The sequence below is a fragment of the Sus scrofa genome, chromosome 18, assembly GCF_000003025.6.
Source record: "Sus scrofa isolate TJ Tabasco breed Duroc chromosome 18, Sscrofa11.1, whole genome shotgun sequence".
In the NCBI taxonomy this organism is placed as follows: Eukaryota; Metazoa; Chordata; class Mammalia; order Artiodactyla; family Suidae; genus Sus; species Sus scrofa.
The window spans coordinates 33,699,227-33,720,713 of record NC_010460.4 but is presented as its reverse complement, the minus strand read 5'-3'; the positions used below and the strand labels follow the sequence as shown (position 1 = coordinate 33,720,713).

At 43.5% G+C, this 21,487-nt stretch overlaps 1 protein-coding gene across 10 annotated transcripts in view; it reads right to left on the bottom strand.

Moving 5' to 3' along the window:
* The window catches only part of DOCK4 (dedicator of cytokinesis 4), a 456,170-nt gene that overhangs the window by 158,655 nt on the left and 276,028 nt on the right, over positions 1-21,487 (bottom strand). For all 10 annotated transcript variants that reach the window (XM_021079277.1, XM_021079281.1, XM_021079279.1 and 7 more), the window contains 3 exons: positions 17,164-17,288; positions 16,266-16,428; positions 10,044-10,150 (listed from right to left, as the gene is read on the bottom strand). In XM_021079277.1, coding sequence (XP_020934936.1) covers positions 10,044-10,150; positions 16,266-16,428; positions 17,164-17,288 — 395 coding nt within the window. The remainder of the gene's footprint in view (positions 1-10,043; positions 10,151-16,265; positions 16,429-17,163; positions 17,289-21,487) is intronic.

Here is a 21,487-nt window from a genome sequence, read left to right as displayed (position 1 = left end):
AAGTCAGCAAGAAATTCCTCAAATGTTCTTCCCGCAGGTGGGAGAAGGGTCTGTACGATAAGTATGACTTGGAACCAGGACACAGACCAGAGGAAACCAATGAGAATGAGCAGTCTCCCCCATGGGAAGGGCTAAGAGCCGTGAAGTCACAGAAACGAATGTGGTAAAGGACAGCCTGGCACCGCCTGTGCTTGAAGTGGAAATATCAGTACTTAAGGTTGTGGCTGGGTGTCTGAATACCTGTGAATCTTGAGCAAGGCAGGCTCAACATCAAAAACCTGCAGCTTTGCAACTCCCTCTGCAGAGAGTTGAGAGATAGTTTTGCTACCACAGCAAAATCCACTTAGACCCGTGAGCTGGATGGGTGGTTAGATATGGATCACTTGCATTCTGAGGAACAGTTTTAACTCAGCTGATTTGGTTTTGGCATAAGGATGATTTTCTTCCATCAAATCCAGTGCAGGCACGGAAAAGGGCAATATGGAGAGGAGAATAAAAGGCACCGTTCTCTCTTCTGGCGACAGACAGAGACACAGCTACAGTGTCCCTGGTGTCACGGCAGATGTATGATGACAGAGAGATGAGGGAACAATTAACTGAGCCATTCTTTGTAGGAGAGACAGGCAACAGGACCACAGCCTCTTGAGGCTGCTGCTGGACTGTGGGAACAAAACAATGTCATTGTCATAGCAAAGAACAATTCTCTGTGCCTGCTTTGATAGGCTGGGATCTGCACAAGTCATTTTAAAATGGCATGAAGTTAATTTACTACACATTAGAGAAGAGGGACATGAAAGCCAGCCCTCTGCTTTACTCAAGACCAAAATCAGATCTGACAGGAGAGATGTGCTCCTTCAGACTCTTAGGGAAGAATTAAAGCGCAGGCTTTGATGCAGCAGTGGCAGCCTCCATGGTCTTTGAGATTATATAGTATGTGGCTCACGGTCTACCTCTTTGCCCGGAATTAAAATCAGGTGGTACAAGGAGTTCCCTGCTGGCACAGTGGGTTAAGAATCTGCCACTGCTATTGCTGTGGCTTGGGTCTGATCCCTGGCCTGAGAACTTCCACATGCTATGGGTGTGGCCAATAAATAAAACAGAATAAAATAAAATAAAATAAAATCAGTTGGTATCAGGCCCTGGACTACTTTTTGACCAGTGTGTTAGGCACGTGAAAGAGATGCAATGAGCAGTCATAGACAGTCTTCCAGAAACGTGATATTTATAAGAGCTTGCAATAACAGAAGCTAGGTGTTGAGATAAATAAATGAGAAACTTAGTCACGTGTAAACTGGTACAGATATTTGTAGTATATTAATCAAATTAAGGGGTCTGTAACTTGCAGGAAGTAGAGAATTAAACTATAAAATACCGTAAGTTAGACAATCCAGGTGGAACGTGGTGTTACCAGTTAATCAAAACCAGATTGATTTTAACAGTTGGGGCAGCAAAATACCATCTTGAGATTCTTCCAATACGATAGTCATCCTTAATGTCATTATTAACACTTCATTAAATTCCTACTACTTGCCAGTCCTTTAATTTCACATGAAGAATGCAACAAGGAAATAAACCCGGACCCTGCCCATGAGAGTGTGACTCATCTGACCTCTGCACTCATCTGCGAATGTTGACTACAAAGCTGTGATAAAGGCCCCTGGATTCCAGCTCTGCCAGGGAAGAGAGAGAAAGCCTTGTGGGAACCAGGCTATCTGACTTCAGTCATGAAGAGTAAGAGGCTTGCCAGGCAGGCAAGGGAGAGAAAGACAGGTTATATGGAAGAAATAATACATACAAAAGCCCTGGGGGAGGGAAGAACACATATGAGGTTATGGAGATGAGGCATGGAAACGGAAAATGGAGTGAGGGATCCTGGATTGGATCCTCGAACAGAAAATGACAGGACTGGAAAAACTTGCGAAATCCAAATATGTTTCCTGTGAACAGTATTACACCAAGGTTAATTTCGTTTCAATAAATGTGCTATGGTTATGTAAGATGTTACCATAAGGAGAAGTTGGGTGAAGGGTATATGGAAATTTTCTGTACTATTTTTGCAACTCCTCTGTAAGTCTAAAATATCTTGACAAACAACTGTTTTAAAAAGTCCAGGAAATGCAACGAGGAAATAAACAATACGTAGACAAGAATACACAGACAGACAGCAATACGTAGTTTAGTATGGCTGAAGCATGTCATGTTTTTCAACACCAAAAAAAGCCTTAGGACTACCCTAAACATCTTAAGAAAAAACAAACAAACAAACAAACAAAAAACAAACAAACCTCAAGGTGACTGTGATACCTGTCTCTGGTTTAAATTTCCTAAATTAAAGTACTATCAAGGAGGTGGCACTGACTGGTCCTGAAACCAAGTGTCTATAATATGGGGGGGGGGCAGGGTGTGAGTGTTGGGAAGTCAAAAAAGCCTGAAGATTTCTACTTAGAGCAGGAGAGAACAGAGAGTTGGAGAGAGAACTCGGCTTCGGACCAGGTGAGTTTTGACATGTCTCTGGTGAACCCAACTGATGATGTTTGGTAGGCTGATAAAAAATTGTGGGTTACAAATGCAGATCTGGCCAGCAGCAGCAGAGATGTGGCAAGAGAATTCACAGAAGTGGATGCGATGGTTCTGGAGCATAGGAGACACAGAAGGTGCTCAAGGGTTAAATCCATGATCCCACTAACATCTCAGATGCATATAAGAGAGTTCTTAAAGGAGAAGAAGGTTGGAACTCAGGAGAACACCACTGGACAGACCATGGAATACGGGATTTTCAAGAAGGATAATCAATAGTGTTACGTGCTACAGGGAAAGTCAAATAAAGAAAGATTGAGAAAGTGTCTGGAGGCTGTGACCCCAACATGAGCACCAGTGACCTGGAGGGAGAAACTTCATTTGCGCCGTGGGGACAGAAGTCGCCTGAGGATCAAATGGAAGAGAGGGGCAGGAAGCGGAGACAGTCAATGGCGACTGGCCTTTCCTGTAGGAGGCTGAGATGGGAAGGGCAGAGGCGGAGTGGTGGTGCTTGCAATTTTGTTTTTTCAGGAACAAGGCTTGAGTGTGTTGAAAAGCTGAAACCACTATTAGAGGAGAGGAAGCACAGCGGGAGGAGAGAGAAGAGGGGACTCCCACGGGAGCCAGGAAGGAGGAAGATCCTGAGGGAAGCAGGTGGAAGGATCAGCCTTGAAGCAAGGAGTCCTGCCCCATCCCCCCGGAGATGGGAGGCAGGAAGGAACGGAAGGATGCAGATAAGTCTGCAGGTGGCAAAGGAGAAAACACAGCGAGTTAAGGAAGTTCCTGTTGGACGGCTTCTGTTTTCTCTATTGAGGAGACAGGAAGTGGTGAGGTAGGCAGAATGGTAATGTCTTGTCCATGGCTCCTTTGGGGACTCAGAGAGGGAGCTGATTTGTTTGCCTGCAGTGTAGACAGTCCTGCACCTGTACCCATCAGGCTCATGCTAACCAATAACAACTGCATAATTCCCTCCACTAATTAACATTCAGCTGCCCAGGGAGGAGGAGAGAAGGGGGCAATGGTGAGAGATTGATCCGGGGCTGGTTTTTTCTTCCCATGTAGGCACAGTAGAACTAAAGATCAAGGGACATTCTGGACAATAAAAAGAAGAAAGGGTCAGGCATTGGAGGAGAATAGATAGAAAAAACAGGTATAGTCAGAAAATTGGAAGGTTGTGGTCAGTATAGAAGGAATTTATGATTTTTGATCAGAAGTGGCTCTGAATGATCTTGTCTACCCAGGCATCCATGCATGTGTCCAGCATTTATTTAGCACCCTCATGGCAGGTCCTGTTGGTTGGGCATGCATCCCGGCCAAGGGAGAGACCACAAGGGGGCAGAACACAAATGAAGGTCACTGGCGTGGAAGTGACCGAGAAACAAGGGATGGGACACTGGCCCGGTCAACCAGAAGGAGCAGACAACTTTGAACGAGGGGTTAGCCCGATAGCAGGAAAGCACACAGCTACCCACCACCCCGTCCTCCCATCTTCCCTGCTGGCCAGCAAAACACATAGGGGAAGAAGACACAGGTAACTAGGAAGGGGAGAAAGCTGTGTGGAATGAGCCTTATGGAGGGCAGGGAATACAAGAGGGTGGGGGACCAGCATCTTGAAGGGCACTGGAGCATTTAGAGACATCTGACCTCCAGACAATGGACACAAGGCTTTAGAAGGTGAGCTCACTCTACTCCCAAGGCCTCCCAGGAAGCTCTCTCAGCAGAGGAGAGCCAGGTTTCAGCGGAGGCAGAGCATTTTAAAAAGATCGAAGATGCAGTGGTATATATGTTAGTGAGAATGAAAGAGCTCTCTGCCCATCATGTTAATAGCCTTCAGTGCTAACATCAAGTCCACCTATTAAATGCTTCTGTGTTCAGCTTGGTATGCTTTCATGCTAAACTTAGCAGGTTACTTACCTTTATTTATTGACTTATTTTTAGGGCCACACCTGTGGCATATAGAAATTCCCAGAGCTACAGGTGCTGGCCTACACCACAGCCACAGCAACACCAGATTCGAGCTGCATCTGTGACCTACACCACAGCTCACAGCAAAGCTGGATCCTTAACCCTCTGAGGCCAGGGCTCAAACCTGCATCCTCATGGATACTAGGTGGTTTCGTTTCCGCTGGGCCACAATGGGAACTCCCCAGGTTACTTAACTTTTTTTTTTTTTTTTTTGTCTTTTTGCTATTTCTTGGGCTGCTCCGACGGCATATGGAGGTTCCCAGGCTAGGGGTCCAATTGGAGCTGTAGCCACCGGCCTACGCCAGAGCCACAGCAACGCGGGATCCGAGCCGCGTCTGCAACCTACACCACAGCTCACGGCAACACCGGATCATTAATCCACTGAGCAAGGGCAGGGACCGAACCCGCAACCTCATGGTTCCTAGTCGGATTCATTAACCACTGCGCCACGACGGGAACTCCAGGTTACTTAACTTTTAAATTAAATTTTGCAGGTGTTTATTAACAAAACAAAGGTTATGTGATCACATTCTCCTGTGCCCAAACCCAGATGGACAAACATGTTTGTGGTTGCCTAAGAGCCAGTGATGTTGGTTACTGGGGCGTCTCTCGCAGAATAATTGGGGAAATATGCAGAGCTCTCTGAACAGCATGATGGATGGTAAACCTATCAGTCTCTCTGAATTTTTCAGACTCCTCTCATTTTTGTTTTTCATTTTACTTATAACTACAAACATACTAAAGGAAAGGATGAGTAGAGAGCAACTTAATCTGAGAAATTCACCTCACAGACAGTAACGTGCATCGAGGGGCTGTGTTGCCTTCTGGGGACCAGGTGGGGAACTGAGATATAGCATAAGAAACTGAAAAGTTACAGGGAAAAGAACTATGAGCCACAAAGGGTTTAGGAACAAACTCTCAGGTAGCAAAAGTGAAATAAACAGATTTGCAAAAGGCTTTTGCGATCTAGGCCAGCACATTAAATTAATTCCCTCTCCAACCAGAAAACCTGATCAATCCTCTATTTGGCCTATTGCTTACCTGGCCCTTCTCTTGCTCAGATGCAATAAATTCCAGTCAAAGGAGTCAAATTCTTTACCAAGCAAAACCCCAGCCTGGCTGAGCTGGGCCGCTTGAGCCACAGTGGCATTAATCAACAATGATGAATTTGCAAAACCCCAATTTCTTTAAAGGTAGACTCTATTATTATTATTGCTTATTTATACATACCTACTAGACCGAGGGTATTTGAGAATGTACTTTTGAGAATTAAAAAATCCTTCACTGGACTAAGTCAGAATGGAGACTTGAACACATAGCTATTAACTTCCCATCTTCCTTTTTTGGCTCCTCACATTATTCTCCTTAAGAGACTTGACTTTTGGGAAAAGAATTTTCTTCCACTCATTATTTCAGTCTCTTTTCTTAACTTGCTTTCCAGCAGGTAGCTGGTGAGGAGTAGCCAAAAATATCCCTACAAAGTTAAGGAAGACAACAATCCTACGAGAATGCAGCAACATAACAAAACTTAATAAGATTAAATATGGTTACTAGCAAATTGGTAATTCCAGAGACAGGTTTTGGATTTAGCCATCTGCCACTGGGAGATATGACTAATGTTCTGGAGTTGAAAATCTCTTACATTTCTTTGATTACTCATATATTTATTCTATATACTGATATTTATTATTTTTGAATAGATTTTTTATTGCATTTATCTAATATTCTTTTTCTGCTGGTCTGTGATAACTCTTGGTAAATTGGGAATAGTCCCCCTTTGTAAGCTCTGCTGCAACCATATTTCGGTTTATTTAGTCTTGGTTATGATGGGTCTATCAATAAAGAGGTTTTAAGCTTTATGTAGCCAAACTTATATATTTTTTTGGTACTTGATTTCTAACACTTGAGAGGCATCATTAGAAAGGCTCTCCTTACCTGAATTTTCTAAAAATGTTCATTTGTATTATTTAGGCTCTTACAGTTTTATTTTTTACATTTAATCTGCGATTTGTTTTGGTATAAGAAGCAAGGTTAGGGATCTAGCGCTTTATTTTTCCCTCCAACACCTACTGTGGTCATCTCAATACCACTTATTAAACAGGGTATTTTTTAAAGCAGTAATTTGAAATCCACTCCTCTTTGTTTTGTTTTTGTTTTTTTTTAAACAATAAATTCAAGGCTGCAATCATCAGCACGCCATGTGCCTTCCTGCCATGGCAGAGGAAGGATCAGCATTATGCTCATAATATGGTTTTATTATCATAACCTGCAAGTGGCCTTAACCTGAAACTGACCTTCTTGGCTTAGTACTACTAAAAAGCAAACCATGGCATCCACTAGATTGAACACAAAAGATGTTATGCTTAGCAGGTAGTCCATCCCCCCCCCCCTTTTTAAGGGCCACACCTGAGGTAAAAGGAGGTTCCTAGGCTAGGGGTCGAATTGGAGCTGTAGCTGCCAGCCTGTAACACAGCCACAGCAACTCAGGATCCAAGCCACATCTGTGACATATACCAGAGCTCACAGCAACACCAGATCCTTAGCCCACTGAGCAAGACCAGGAATCAGATGTGTGTCCTCATGGATACTAGTCAGGTTCGTTAACCACTGAGCCACAATGGGAACTCCTATTCCATACCTCTTTAAGTAACACTGAATAACCCTAATCATAAGGCAACACAGCTACTAAGGGTTTTTCTGTGGAGCTAATGCTTCCTGATGGGTCTACGCAAGGTAGGTCTGCCCCAAATTAGATGCTCTATGGATACCATCCTGAGCCTCCTTTGTGATGGAGGAAGAGCATTGGAAACACCTGTCCTTTAAAACGTTTATGCTCAAATATATTTTCTTATGCTTTATGGATCAGAATTCTGGGGATTCAGTGAAAATTTGTACAAAGGCTTGAGATGATTCAAAGCTCTACTTTTGAGAAAAATGTTTCTGCCAAAAGCACCTTGACAGGCCCCTGCAACAGAGGAGAATTGGTTTTCTGTCTGGGATTTAGCAGTAGCTGGACTCCTAAGTACTCACATATAGAAATCTGTCTTCCTGGCATTTTAAGTACATGAGTGTCTCTAATCACAACTAAGAATCTTGGTACTGCTCACGTTCGTTTAGAGGAAGTCAACCTGGACCAGACTGGAAATTTAGTACCTGCCCCCAAAACACCTTCCGAACCATGGTGAGAAAGTCCACATGTGAAATGTCATAAAAAAGTAACTTATTCTTCAAAATACTGTTAGGAAGCTAATGATTATCTTAGCCCTGCCTTTTCTGGGTGGGGATTTAAGGCTGCACAGAGGCAAGATCACAAACCTTCCTCTCCAGTACCATTTAGATCTTCTGGAAAAGCAGAGCTGAAGACACTGCCTGTCATGTTATCTACCTCACCCACAGGGGCCTCAGACCTAAAGGTGAGATAAAGAGATCCTCTCAGGTGGCTGCTGCATTTAGCGCCTCTGTTTGCTTTAGTGGTTACACTGCTTTAAGATATTTTTTTCTTTGTATTTTAACACTGTAAGCTCCTTTCAGTCACTTTTTAGGATGAGATAATGGAGGTGCCAGAAATGGAGGGACCAGCACGGTCTGGTTCATCACTGTATTCCCAGTGCCTAGAAGAGGGCCTGCCCTGCAGTCTGGGCCAAGTCTTGCTATTTGTTCTTGAACAAATAACAAGAAAAATAAATGATTAAAGAAATATACATATACATACGCACAAACAAAAATTACCAGGTGTCTTGTGCATGGACGCTCAGTTTAATATTACTAATCCAAAGATAAAGAGGTTTTTTTTTTGTTTTGTTTTTTTTTTTTTTAATGGGCACACCCATGGCATGTGGAAGTTTCCTGGCCAGGGATCAACCCTGTGCTATAGCACTGACAATACGGGATCCATGACCCCCTGAGCCACCAGGGAACGCCAAAAGGTCGTTTTGGAGGGTTTTTGTTCGTAATGTCCTTCATTCATTCATTATATCTCCATTGCAAACCTGCCATGTGTCACAAACCCCTCTGACACAGCTGTCACTCTTGAAGGGCTCATAAAGCAACCAGAGTAAGCCAAGGGACCACCAGACGACGGCGACAATGTAATGAGGAGACAGGTAAGAGATGTGTGAAGATTCCCAGGGACCTCAGGGGAGGGCGCTTAGCCAGATGGAAACACAGGGAGTAGAGGCTGGGGGACCATGCTCCCCAGTAAAGGTTCTGGCCCAGGTGAGCCTCTGCACATGAGGAGTGGGCTGCGGGGAGGCAGGGGAGGACTGCCAGGTGGAGGAGGGGGAACCAGTAGACAGGACGTGAGGAGATAAAAAGGGCTGGATGTGGCTGTGGCTTCAAGTGAAAGACCAGAAGTGGTGAGAGGTGACGCGAGGGAGGAGGCAGCCAGACACACCCTCAGAAGCCTGCAATTTTCTCTCCTGGCAACAGGGAGCTTTTCAATGGGTTTAAAGCGGGAAGAGGCCTGGTTAGATCTGCACCTTAGACTGGTCACCCTCAAGCCTGGCTGGAAAATGAACTAGAGGGAGCTAAGGCCCAGGTTGGCAGGACTAGTTAGCCCAGGTGAAAGTGGACAAGGGCCTGGAATAGCATATGGTTCCAGAAATGGAGACACGAAAAGGTGAAATATTTTGGAGAAAATCGTGTACTTTAGTTCTCTATTTCATAGCTGCTAATACTTCTACACCTCATTATCACGAGCAGAGTCAGCTAACTTCTGAGGATCTCTTGCTTCGAGAACTTTCTTTTTATTATCTACTACATTACACTTGATTCCAAATGTGTCTGACAATTCTTGATGCCAAAAATAGAAATTAACAACCACTAAAGCTGTCATGACAAAGGAGAGCCATTTTTCTGCTTGCTTAGAGCAGCAGACCAGAAAAATGTGCAGCTTGACCTTGCTAAATGTGCTTCTAGGGGTACACAGATCTTCAGATAAGAAAGCAGATATTGGGAATATTTACAAACTTCTTTTTGAGGTTTATCTAATCCTCTGAGAACAATGGAAAGGATTTTAAGGTCGACATATAGACTGATCCTCATAACTACACTTAAATTAAGAAGAAAAAAATTCTTTAAAATATGTTAGAATACGACAGAATATAGAGACAATGTTCTACAAAAAGACACTCTTGGAGTTCCCATTGTGGCTCAGTGGTTAACGAATGTGCCTAGTGTCCCTGAGGACGCAGGTTTGATCCCTGGCCTGGCTCCGTGGGTTAAGGATCCGGCGTTGCTGTGAGCTGTGGTGCAGGTCGCAGACACGGCTCTGTCACAGAGGATGTGGTGTTGCTGTGGCTGTGGCGTAGACTGGCACTTACAGATCCAAGTTGACCCCTAGCCTGGGAACCTCCATTTGCTGTGGTGTGGCCCTAAAAAGCAAAAAAAAAAAAAAAATTAAATTAAAAATAAAAATAAAAAAAAAGATACTCTTCCTTCTAGCAAACTTCCAAAAGAGTATCTTTGGAGTCCTTTTTGGTTGTCTTTTCCAGAATGAGGATAAGAGAATGAGTTAATAATTCAGCCCAGACTTGCACAGCCCGACCCCTGACTGCTGTTACCTTATGCACAATGAGCTCATGAGTGCCGTCCGGAAGAGTCCTACCATCTTCCTGCATCAGGGGGACGAAGGAGAAACCAAATAACTTCTTCTCTCCTTTCTCCTTTGCTGTAGGGGGAAAATAAAAGAATCCGTCAGTTCTTGAAGTGTACGCTTCCATATCTGTGTTCAGAGACATAAATTGTGAAGATGTGTGATCATCAAGAAATATAACTCCACACACCCAGCTTCCTTTTCTCCCAGAATGGAAAAAGCATTGTTCAACTGGACACTGTCTTTGTACTCAGATGATATTTTTACTAATGAAGAGCAGCTTGTATGCTGGCACCTCTACAGACAGTAGCCACCCTCTAATGTCATAATCCTGTGTCGTTATCTGCAAGTTGCATTCCTTGACCAATTTTCTTCATGGGGCTCACTATCTGAAATTATGCTTTTTTAAAAAAATCTGTGGATTTCCTGTTTCTTCTCCTGGCAACCTACCCTCCGCCCTTAAATGTAAGCTCTATGGAGGGCAGGATTCTTGTTTGTTTTATTTTATTCTACACTTGGTACCTCAAAGAATGTCAAGACCATAGCAGGTTCTCAATAAATATATGGCAGATAAATGAATGGGGAAATGAATGAACATGAAATGCAATGTTTTGCTTATTATTTATGGAAAGAGTCTCCTAGCTCTGTCTTGGTCCTTGACAGAACTCTTCCTACAGGCACATGTGTAAAGACAGAGCCCTGTGGGAGTTTCCATTTAAGCTCAGTGGGTTAAGAATCCAATATGTGTCTGTGAGGATGCAGGTTCGATCCCTGGCCTTGCTAAATGGGGTAAGGATCCCGAGTTGCCACAAGCTACAGTGTAGGTCACAGACACAACTCAGATCTGGTATTGGCTGTGCCTGTGGTGTGGGTCACAGCTGCAGCTCTGATTCAACTTCAAGCTCAGGAACTTCCATATGTCACCGGTGTAGCCATAGAAAGAAAAAAAAAAAAAAAAAAGAAAGAAAGAAAAAAGAAAACAAACAAAAATAAAAATAAACAAAAAAAGAGCCACATGGAAGCCCCTCCTTGGAATAGGCATGCTGAAAAGCAAACTGCAACCTACAGTTTGATATGCACTTACTGCAGTAGGGTTCTGGAAGCCAGAAACAGGCAATGCGGTTTTCAGATGCCTAACTGTGAATTACAATGGCTAGAAATATCAAGGGTCATGAAATGCAGGTGATACCTGACAGAAACGTCCAGCTTTGGGAGGCAGTAAGACCCACACAAACGGGACCACATATTGGTGATCTTGAGGACCAGACAAGAGGCTCTAGCAACAAACACACCATCCCTTTCCAATTGCTTCTGGCATTTAACCACAGGGACACGGAACCTTGTGCAGACAGTATTAATTCTGGTTGACTTAGGCCCCAAGCATGAGGACATCCCTGAAAATGTGATTAGAGTAACGGATTTTTTTTCAAGTTATTAATTTCAACCCCCAGAGAGAAACTGGGAAAAAAGCAATATTCTTTAAAGTTAAACAAAAGTCAGAGCAAAGATCTCTGGGAAGAGATTTCTATGTCAATGAGGAAGCTAAGTCTGGAACTTACTATTTAGGGGACAAGACTCACTTAGAAATAATTTCCTGAGGAGTTCCCATCGTGGCGCAGTGGTTAACGAATCGGACTAGGAACAATCAGGTTGCGGGTTTGGTCCCTGCCCTTGCTCAGTGGGTTAAGGATCCGGCGTTGCCGTGAGCTGTGGTGTAGGTTGCAGACGCGGCTCGGATCCCGCGTTGCTGTGGCTCTAGTGTAGGCCGGAGACTACAGCTCCGATTAGACCCCTAGCCTGGGAGCCTCCATATGCCGCAGGAGTGGCCCAGGAAATAGCAAAAAGACAAAAAGAAAAAAAATAAATAAATAAAATAATTTCCTGAGGTTTTTTTTGACTGTCTTTGCTGTGTGGATTTTGGTATTCAATTTGGAAAGATAAAAGAATCCAAGATGAATAAACTTAGCAAAGATAAGGAACAAAGCAAGAATTTCCCCAAATTTGCCTCCTGCTATAAATTAGAAATAAAAACCAAACACCATTTAAAGTACATGGCCTTTTGTCCTAAGCTATTAGATCCAGATTAATAACCTGAATGGACTGTTATATATAATATGCATAACATGATTCCGATTTTGCTAATAAAACCCCTGAATTTATGGATGCCACCTCCTAACTTTCCACTTCATTCATTCTTGTACCCCAACTCCAACAATTCTGCCTCCCTGGCACCTCCAATTTATTGACCCCTTACCCCTCCACTCCCACTTCCCACTGCTATGGTCCATCATTCTAATCACTTCCTTGAACCCCTCCCTCCTGCATGCTTCCATGAATAACACTGCACCCTGGTAAAAGCCAATGTGTGGCCTATTCCATGCCGACACTAATCTAAGGTTAATGAGGGCACACTAACCACAAAGGCACCCTGGGCTGGGCAAACTTTCTGCAAGTACCTAATCAACTCATTCCTCTACTTTTCTGGACAATAATCTCATTCATTTTCGCCCCCTTTCAAGCCCCCAATACTCTGGCACTCTCTTCACTGTCAGCTCCTATAGAGAGACCTCCCATACATACACTCCAGCATCTGCCTCTTACCCACCTGCACTGCCTCCTATGGGAGGCCTCAAGTACCGACACTCCCACCCAAGGCCAATTCTTAACCTTGAGCACTGGGTCCCATGGTCCTTCCCCAACTCCAGGACACGGCTCCTACAGTTGCCCCCACTTTTCTACATCATCGGGTTCTCCTCTTCACTGAATGATTTCCTCACAAAAGACATGGTTTAAAATTTCATTTTAAACAAACAAAAAAGCAGAAAAAACAACAAAAAAAGACTTCCTGTGACCCACTCTTTTTAATAGCTACTATCCCATATCTCTGCTGGACTGTATTCCTGCAGTCTTTTTTTGGCCATCCCCATAGCATGAAGAAGTTCCTGGGCCTGGGATCAAACCCGAACCACAGCAGTGACAATGCAAATCCTTAACTCCCTCTCTGTATTCTTTACAGCAAAGTTTCTGAACAGATTTGTCTCTACTCACTTTCTGCCCTCCCTTTTCTCCGTCTTACTCATTGACTCACTCCAGCCGGGCCTTCCACACCACAAACCCACTAGAACCTCTTCCCAGGTTCAATGACCTTCCTAATGCCAAAGTGAGTTGTAATTTCTCTGTCCGTGTCTTATTATCACTGGCACCTGACACATCTGATCAATCTCTTCTTGAGAAACTTTCTTCATTTAATCTCCTGGATTCTACTCTCCCTTCACTTTCCTTCAACCTTACTGGCTATTCCTTCCTAACCTCACTTAGGAGCTACCTCTCATTCTCCCCAGATCTAAATGCATAAGGGCCTCCAGGGATCCATCCTTAGACTTCCTTTTGGTTTCTAAACTTTCTTAGGTTTATCATCCAGGCTCATGGCTTTGAACACCATCGATATTTGTGATATATGTGGGAGCTGAGCTGCACTGGCTCACAGAGCTGACAGCATGATCTTTCCCCAACTCCAAGATCGGTGATGTCAAGCTGGCAGCTTGAAATGGACATGGTAGGAATATTTACCCCCAAGAAAATAAACAAATGCTATAATTTAGGGCTTCCCCTCCCCTCCACAACCCTGAGACCGGGTTCACTATTTACAGAACACCAATGAACTCTATGTTCTCATCATCTAGTGTAAGTCTTCACCTTGGATCCCATTCAATGCCTATTTGACATCTTGAACATCTAACAGGCTTCTCGGAGTTAATGAATTTAAAATGGACTGTTTGAGTTTTGCTCTCTAAACAGATCCTTCTTGTCTTCCCCACTTCATTCAATGACCACTTTATTCCAGGCCAACATCTTGAGGTCCACTTTGGTTTTTCTCTTTCTTCCACATCCAATCAGTCAATAAATCTATAAAAAAGAATCAAACCGCTACCATCCTCATGCAAACCACCTAAACCTCTTCCTCAGAGGACTGCAAACGCCTCCTGAATGGCCTCTCTGTTCCCACCTGGCCCACCTACAATCTCCCATCCATACAACAGCCAGACTTAACTTCAATCTGAAGCCTTTAACAGTGCTCCTCACTCCAAATGAAGTCCAAAGTCTTTCCCATGACGTAAAAGACAATGGGGGATGTGGCTCCCCTGCCAACTCTCTGGCTTCACCTCTCACCTCTCTTGCTCATTCTGGCCCCCTTGCTATTCCTTGAAAATGCCAACTGTTTCAACCTCAAGTATTTTGTACTTACTGTTCAATCTGCCTGAAATATTCTTTACGCAGGTACTCAAAGGCTCACACCTTCACTTCTTTTATGGTGTTGTTGATGCTTCTCTTCATCAGAGAGATCCACTCTGACTGCCCTATGTGAAACAGCAACCTAGCACCATCGCTTTCTAGCATCTAATGCAAATGTAGTCTTCTTCACTGTACTTATCACTACCTGATGCATTATATATTTATTTGCTTATATTTGTCTGTCTTCCCTCTCTAGACTGAAAGATCTGTGAGAGGAGGTACTGTGTTGTGTTCACAACTGATGCATTTTCAATGACCAGTAAGATGGCTGAGACGCAGGTGTTCAATAAATATCTGTTTCATGAACAAATGATATTTGCAAATAACTACATGTATACTCAAAAAAATCCTTGGAAGCTCATGTGATAAAATGATTGCATGAATTATTATAGTTCATGGGATTAAGGGGATTTTTGTTTTTCTTTACACTTTGCTGAATTTTCTTCTGAATTTTAACAATGAGCATTTAAAAAAAATAAAAATAAAAAACCCTGTGAAGAATGTTTGAAGTACAAGGACAAGAAAGCAGAGATCTAACAGGTGTTACTGAAATTTTCATCCACTTTCCAAGTTTTGAGTTATAATAGTTTTCTCCAAATGCTCTTTCTCCCATTTCACTTTTACTTTCCTCTTTTTCTCACCTTAAAGCTTAAAGCTCAAAGCTCCTATTAGGCCCAAGTGAGAATGATAACAAAGTCTGGTGGAAGGAATGGTAGGGCACTGTGCCAAGTCCTTTGTGCTTTTCCACTTCAAATCCTACCCATGTAACGCTTCTGGGAATTTGGAAGAATGCTAAGACCCAACTAGCCATCACCCTGCATTCTGAAACAGCCACAAAAGATAATTTATAGAGGTCTCTCAGCCAATTCCAAAGCATACCACAGTCTCAGCAACAAGACAAAGTCCTTCTCCTCTCTCTGAATCTTGGGTAAGTTATACAGCACTAGGCAATGTCACTGCATAGCACTGGCAATGCTCCCATTCCTTCCAGACTGGAGAGGAGCCTGTTGCTTCCCCAATAATTGATTATTCTTATCGCTTGATTATTATACTGCTCTTGAATCTTCTCTGACTACCATGTACACTTCCAGAAGTGCACACCTCTGGGGACCCAGGGAGAACTGGAAGATCCCTGGATTGGAGGTTGGTGGAGGTAGGGAGTGCAGGCTTGAGAGGGTAGTAAGGAGTGCCAAAGAATAAAAATAGAGATGTCAAGAAACGACAACTTTATGGCTAGTAATGTCCTCACAAACAAATCCTGTCATATCTCTATGTCTTGGGGTTTTTAGCTCTAAAATTAGGCAATGAATTCATATCATCTCTAAAGCTTGTTTGAGTTGACATTACTTGATTCTCATTTGAATACTGCTCGAGACTGCACTGTGACGCAGATTTATGCAAATCAGATATGAAGCTCAGCCAATCATAGACTTTCCTAGTGACATCATATGACCAGGAAAGTCCCCGTGGGTTCCCCTGAGCCTTGTGAGAGCTGGATCAGCTCTTGGCCAGAAACAGAGCAGATGGGTGAGGACTGCCAAAGACCACCCGAGCCAGCCAGGTTTTTAACGCCACATCTCCCCTTTCTGTTTAGACAGTCTTTCTAGATTGTGAATTGATGTTTATGAAAGTGATCAATTTAAGAAGACCCCTGTACATTTCCATAGGTGTTTTGTTTCCTCCTTCTCTTTCATCTATGTTTCCAGAGAGGTTATCAGTTCTTTGAAAGAAAGGGAGCCCACTCACCTCTTAGGATTTCACTCACCTTCATTTCTCCCGCACGGAGGTCTCTGGCTTGTCATATACTTTCTACAGATTAGTCCACACTGTTGTTCAGCTCAATAAGCAGGCCACCCAACACAACAAAGCCATAGAGACAATCCCGCCAAACACTTACTGGAACAATGCCGAAACTCGAAGCGGATGTGTGCACCCCTGAATTTATCCACAGGGATAGGAAGCTTCAGCAGCTCAGACCACCTGGGACTGTTGTTATGATAAAGCACAAAGGAGTGGTACTCACTGGCTGGCGGCTCTCCAGACCCAAAGGAGATAAAATCCTAATGAAGGAAACATGCAGGTTAAAGTCAGCTTCATTTCAAGATGATTTTGGAAGGAGCAGAGCAATTGCTTTACTGTGTCTGCTCCCGAAATAGCACTTCATGGGAAATTTCCTCCTTGGTCCTCTGCAGGTGACTGCTGCCCTCACCAACACTGGCAGGCTGAGTCTGTTACATCCTGAGGCTGGTCTCCCAGGGCCTTCTCAGCCAAGGGTAGACCTTAGTAACCTGGGCAAGATGGGCAACGGCGTGCCCAATTTCAACTACGTGGCAAAATTCTCCACCTGCAGCAGGCAAAAGCCTGTCCTATGCCCTCCGAGGAAACTCATGCAGCCCGAGGCTCACCTGAAAAGTTTCTTCCATAAAGGAACCTACTATTATCACCCCAATTAGTTACGTCCTAATCTTCATGCCCTATTTTGGCCAAATGCTCGTCTCCCCAACTATCACAGATGAGAGGAGGAAAATGAAATCGCATAGAAATGTGGCATTTAAGGAAGAGCTCTTATGAGGACATTGTTGACACAATTGATTAAACAACTAAACTCCAAAAAGCCTTTCTGTTTTTCTTTCTTTTCTGAAAGGCACTTAAATGATTAAAAACACCAACAACAACCACAGGGGGTGGAGAAGTAAAATGAGACTGAAAATAATGCTACTCAGAAATTAACCAGTTGTATGAGAGATGAACCCAAAGCAACAATGTGAAATTGTTTTACCAAAAAGTTAACGCACCTTCAAGATCTGGCCACTACTCTCTACGATGAACATCGTAACTTCCACGTTTCTGGCCACACTCTTTCCTCCTTTCTCAAATTCTCCCCTTTCTATAGTGATGTATAAATCATTCCGCATTTCACCTAAGAGGAGGGCAAAAGTGAAACCATGTCATGTATAGTAGGAGTGTAGTAAATACTCTATCAAGAAAAACTTTACGCATAAAAAAGTGTTATAGCAATCATATAAAAGTAACATATACCCTATTTATACTTTTATAAAAAGGCCCCCACCCTTACTGCCAACATCCAAGAAAAGCTAAGGCCAGCCTCTGCTAGTCCGAATCAGCAATGCTGAAAAATGTACATTTAGGAGGTGAATACTGGGATTGGGTAGAAAGGTGTTGTCAAGTTTCACCATTTTTCAATATTTCCCTTATTTCATTTATGAGGTGTGATTCCAAAATGACAACCTAGCAGGGGTGGTTCAAAGAAACCAGTCTTAATACTTTACAGTCCCAGCACTTAGAGTAGAAGAAATACCTAGATGGAAGAAAATGATAGGACTGCAAACGGGTTACGGTTACAACTTAAATCTTTTCCGAAATTCATGGACAAAATGATCTCACTGCTGGAAGAATCCAGATTAGTGCTTTCTGAACACAGATGTAGAATAATTCAGCCATACAGACACACTTGGCTTAATATTTCTTGCCATCAAGCTATAAAACAAATGAGAAAAGCCCTGGATTCAAACGGACATGGTCTATGTACACATATATCATCAATTTTTTTCTCTGCAGTGGTTATTTATAAAACCTGAATGCTTTTTCATCTTGCCCCTTTCTTATTCCTGCTAGAAAAAAAAAGAGAAATTTGATGCCAACTAGCAAAGTGAGGCAAACACACTTGACAGCATGCTTTTACTTCTTCTGCAAGAATTCAATTAAGAGCAAGTGGTGAGTAGATACGGACATGAGAAGTAAGTACATAAAGAGCAACTAGAAAGTATTGGAAGGGTAAATGGCGGTGGTTGGCAAGGTTGAATTTATTTTTACTTCACACAGCTTTCAGACACATAAAGAGTCAAAAGCAATACCTTCTCTTTTTTCCTAATGAAAAACCCTCTGCTTAAGAAAGCAAGTCACCAGAAGGAACAACGACCATGCAAATATAGCCACACTTGGGAAATTTATCAAACTTCCTGACCAAAGTGTGTAGAAGAAAGTACCCTAGCTTTCAAGATCACGGGGGAATACCACTTTGCTTGGTCACCTTCCTCCATAAAGACCAACTTTTAATAGGAACATCATTTGTAAATGACCTTGGCTGACCTGGAAACAGATGGGCCACTAAAGAGTGAAAATGAATAATCTCTAAAAAGGATGACGTCTCGCCCACTCTTTACAAAGAGTATACAATGAAGACATTAATGGAAACAACTGATACAGTGGTCTCTGTCTTATGAATTTCTTAGTACTTGCACACAGCTCATACAAATCAATTTGGGAAGTCAGTGAAGTTGGAATTCCCAGGAGAAAAACAACATATTTCAACACATGTAAACTTATACTTGGGTGCTTTAGAAGGTTTTTTGTTTTAACCATCTTCATTTAAAAAAATTAGGAGAAAATGGCCCAGTAAATTTTCAGTATTTTTATGTTTTTTATAATGCAGTTCATTTAGTTATTACACACACTCATCTATCTACCTACCTACCTACCTATCCATACATATAAACACTCTTAATGCTACTTATTTGAACAATTCCATTACAGAAGAAATAAGCTCACAGACTTTACCCTCCAAATCCATCCATTTCAATTCAGAACAGGTCTACCAGGAGTTCCCGGCATGACACAGTGGTTAACAAATCTGACTAGGAACCATGAGGTTGTGGGTTCAATCCCTGGCCTTGCTCAGTGGGTTAAGGATCCAGCGTTGCCATGAGCTATGGTGTAGGTTGCAGACGTGGCTCGGATCCCGCGTTGCTGTGGCTCTGGCGTAGGCCAGTGGCTACAGCTCCTATTCGACCCCTAGCCTGGGAACCTCCACATGCCGTGGGAGCGGCCCCAAAAATGGCAACAAAACAAAACAGGTCTGCCATGCTCATGGTCTGCATACGTTCTATTTCAACGATATGCTGGGAGGAAACACTCGACACGTTTTCCCACCAGCAGATCTGGCAGGTTAAAAAAACAATACAAAGAGATGTCAGTTAATAGGAGCGGAATTCCTTTGCTTCTTGGAGCAGGTGAAACATGATGTGTAGCTCTGCTTACACACAGACTATAAAATGCACACTGATTCATGGGAAGTTCAGCTACAGGGGCTTTTACCTTAGAAATTTCCCATAAGGAGCGATTAGCTTGTCCAAACCACATGGGGATTAACTGTCCTGCAAAATGAAGAGTAAGTGTTCCTTGGGAGGGGGGACGTCCAACTCCCGTCTGCTGGAAGGACCGGCAATTGTGACGCAGGGAAAGACGAGCGGGGATGAGGAAGAGCTGCACGGCAACCCGTCTCTCTCTGCGGCGCAGGCCGGGCCTATGGAGGGACGGGGGCGGGGGACAGTGCGATTCTTTCTGAGTGTATTCATTCAGCAAATACATCGTGAGCACCTGCTATGTGCCAGATATTATTCTAGGAGGGATAGATTCAGCAGTGAACAAGGCAAAAATGCTTTCCCGGCAGAGCTTAGATTCGAGGAGGAGGAGGTCTTGGATGAGGAAATAAACCATGGAGCATGTTGAATAATGATAATAATGACTAATGCCCTGGATAGAAGTCAGACAGAGAAGGGGGCAGAGGGTGCTGAATGGGGCAGAGAGGACGTGCCATGAAGAAGCCCTCATTAATAGGAAGGTGTGGAGTTCCCACTGTGGCTCAGTGGTTAACAAACCCGACTGGTATCCACGAGGACGAGGGTTCAATCCCTGGCCTTGCTCATCAGGTTAAGGATCTGGTGTTGCCGTGAGTTGTGGTGTAGGCTGCAGACGTGGCTCGGATCCTGAGTTGCTGTGGGCGTGGCGTAGGTCAGCAGGTGCAGCTCTGATTCGACCCCTACCCTGGAAATCTCCATATGCCCCAGGTACAGCCCTAGAAAGACAAGAGACAAAGAAAAAAAGAAGGTATATTTCCACAAGGGAGCAAGGTTAAAAATGGGGTTTGCTTCCCAAAGGGACCTCCAAAGCTGGTTTAGCTTAGAATTTAAGTGGATTCTTTTATCTCTTCGGAATTCAGGAAAGCCTAAGAAATGGAGGGTCATAGGAAAACTGGAATAAGGAGATCTGAATTTAAGTCCTTCTCTGCTATTATCTGCTCCCTGTGATATCAGTGTAGGCAGGGGAGGATAAACCTCAGAGCCTCAAGTTTTTGTGTCATTAAAGTGGGGACAGGGTAAAGGCAGAGGTAGGGGTGGGAGAGGCAGGAGGAGGGGCAATGACGACTGTGTTAGGCTTGCTGTTTCTGCGGCTTACAACAACTTCTGAAATATAACACATTCATAAATGAAATCACCTTACAAATGTGCTTTACTTTTCTGTTCTTTAACTGTCATTGTCCCTGTACCTCCCTTCATCTTTTGCAAAAATGCTACACTAAAATAAGACTCTTTGAAAAGAGAACACACGAGAAGAACATTCTCCTGGATGACATTCTCCATGCGTTTCCCCCCCCTCGGGACTCGGCACCTTGCTCTGTTCTAACACCGCAAGGTGCCACGGTTTGCCAAAATAGGCGGAAGGACAAAGTGGAAACGAGTGCTAATTAAAGTCAATACACTTGAGGCTGGTTGGGGAGAAAACTAATAAGCCCAAATGGTGTCAGGAAAGCATCCTGGGTAATTACGAGAGAAACCATACAGAGTGAGGATGAAGTGGAGGCACAGCACCAAGCACGATGAGCTATTTTCCTGACCATGTGTATTAAGACCTCGTACCTCTTGGATCTACTACTCTGTGAAATCTGACACGCTTGACACTTGCCTCCACGTCACAGGCCCACTGGCTGGGAAGGCTTTACCCATGAAGGCTTCTCAAAACACCCACTGTAGAGGAGATAACGAGAAGGCCACAACTATAAGAACAAATTCAAAAGAGTCCAGTGACTACAATCAAATGGGGTGGAGGATGGCTTGACCTTATGAGCAGCTGAAAACCTTGATTCCTTCATTCTGTCCTCTGAATGCCCTGGATAAAGGCAGAGAGGGCTCGCTCTTCACATCGCATCAACCGCTGTACCCAGCCATAGCGGCTGCTCCACTGCCCTTTCTGTGCTGAATATGTGTTATTATTTTCGGAACTAGAAAACTTCCTGTCCTTAAAACCAAAAGAACATATGCA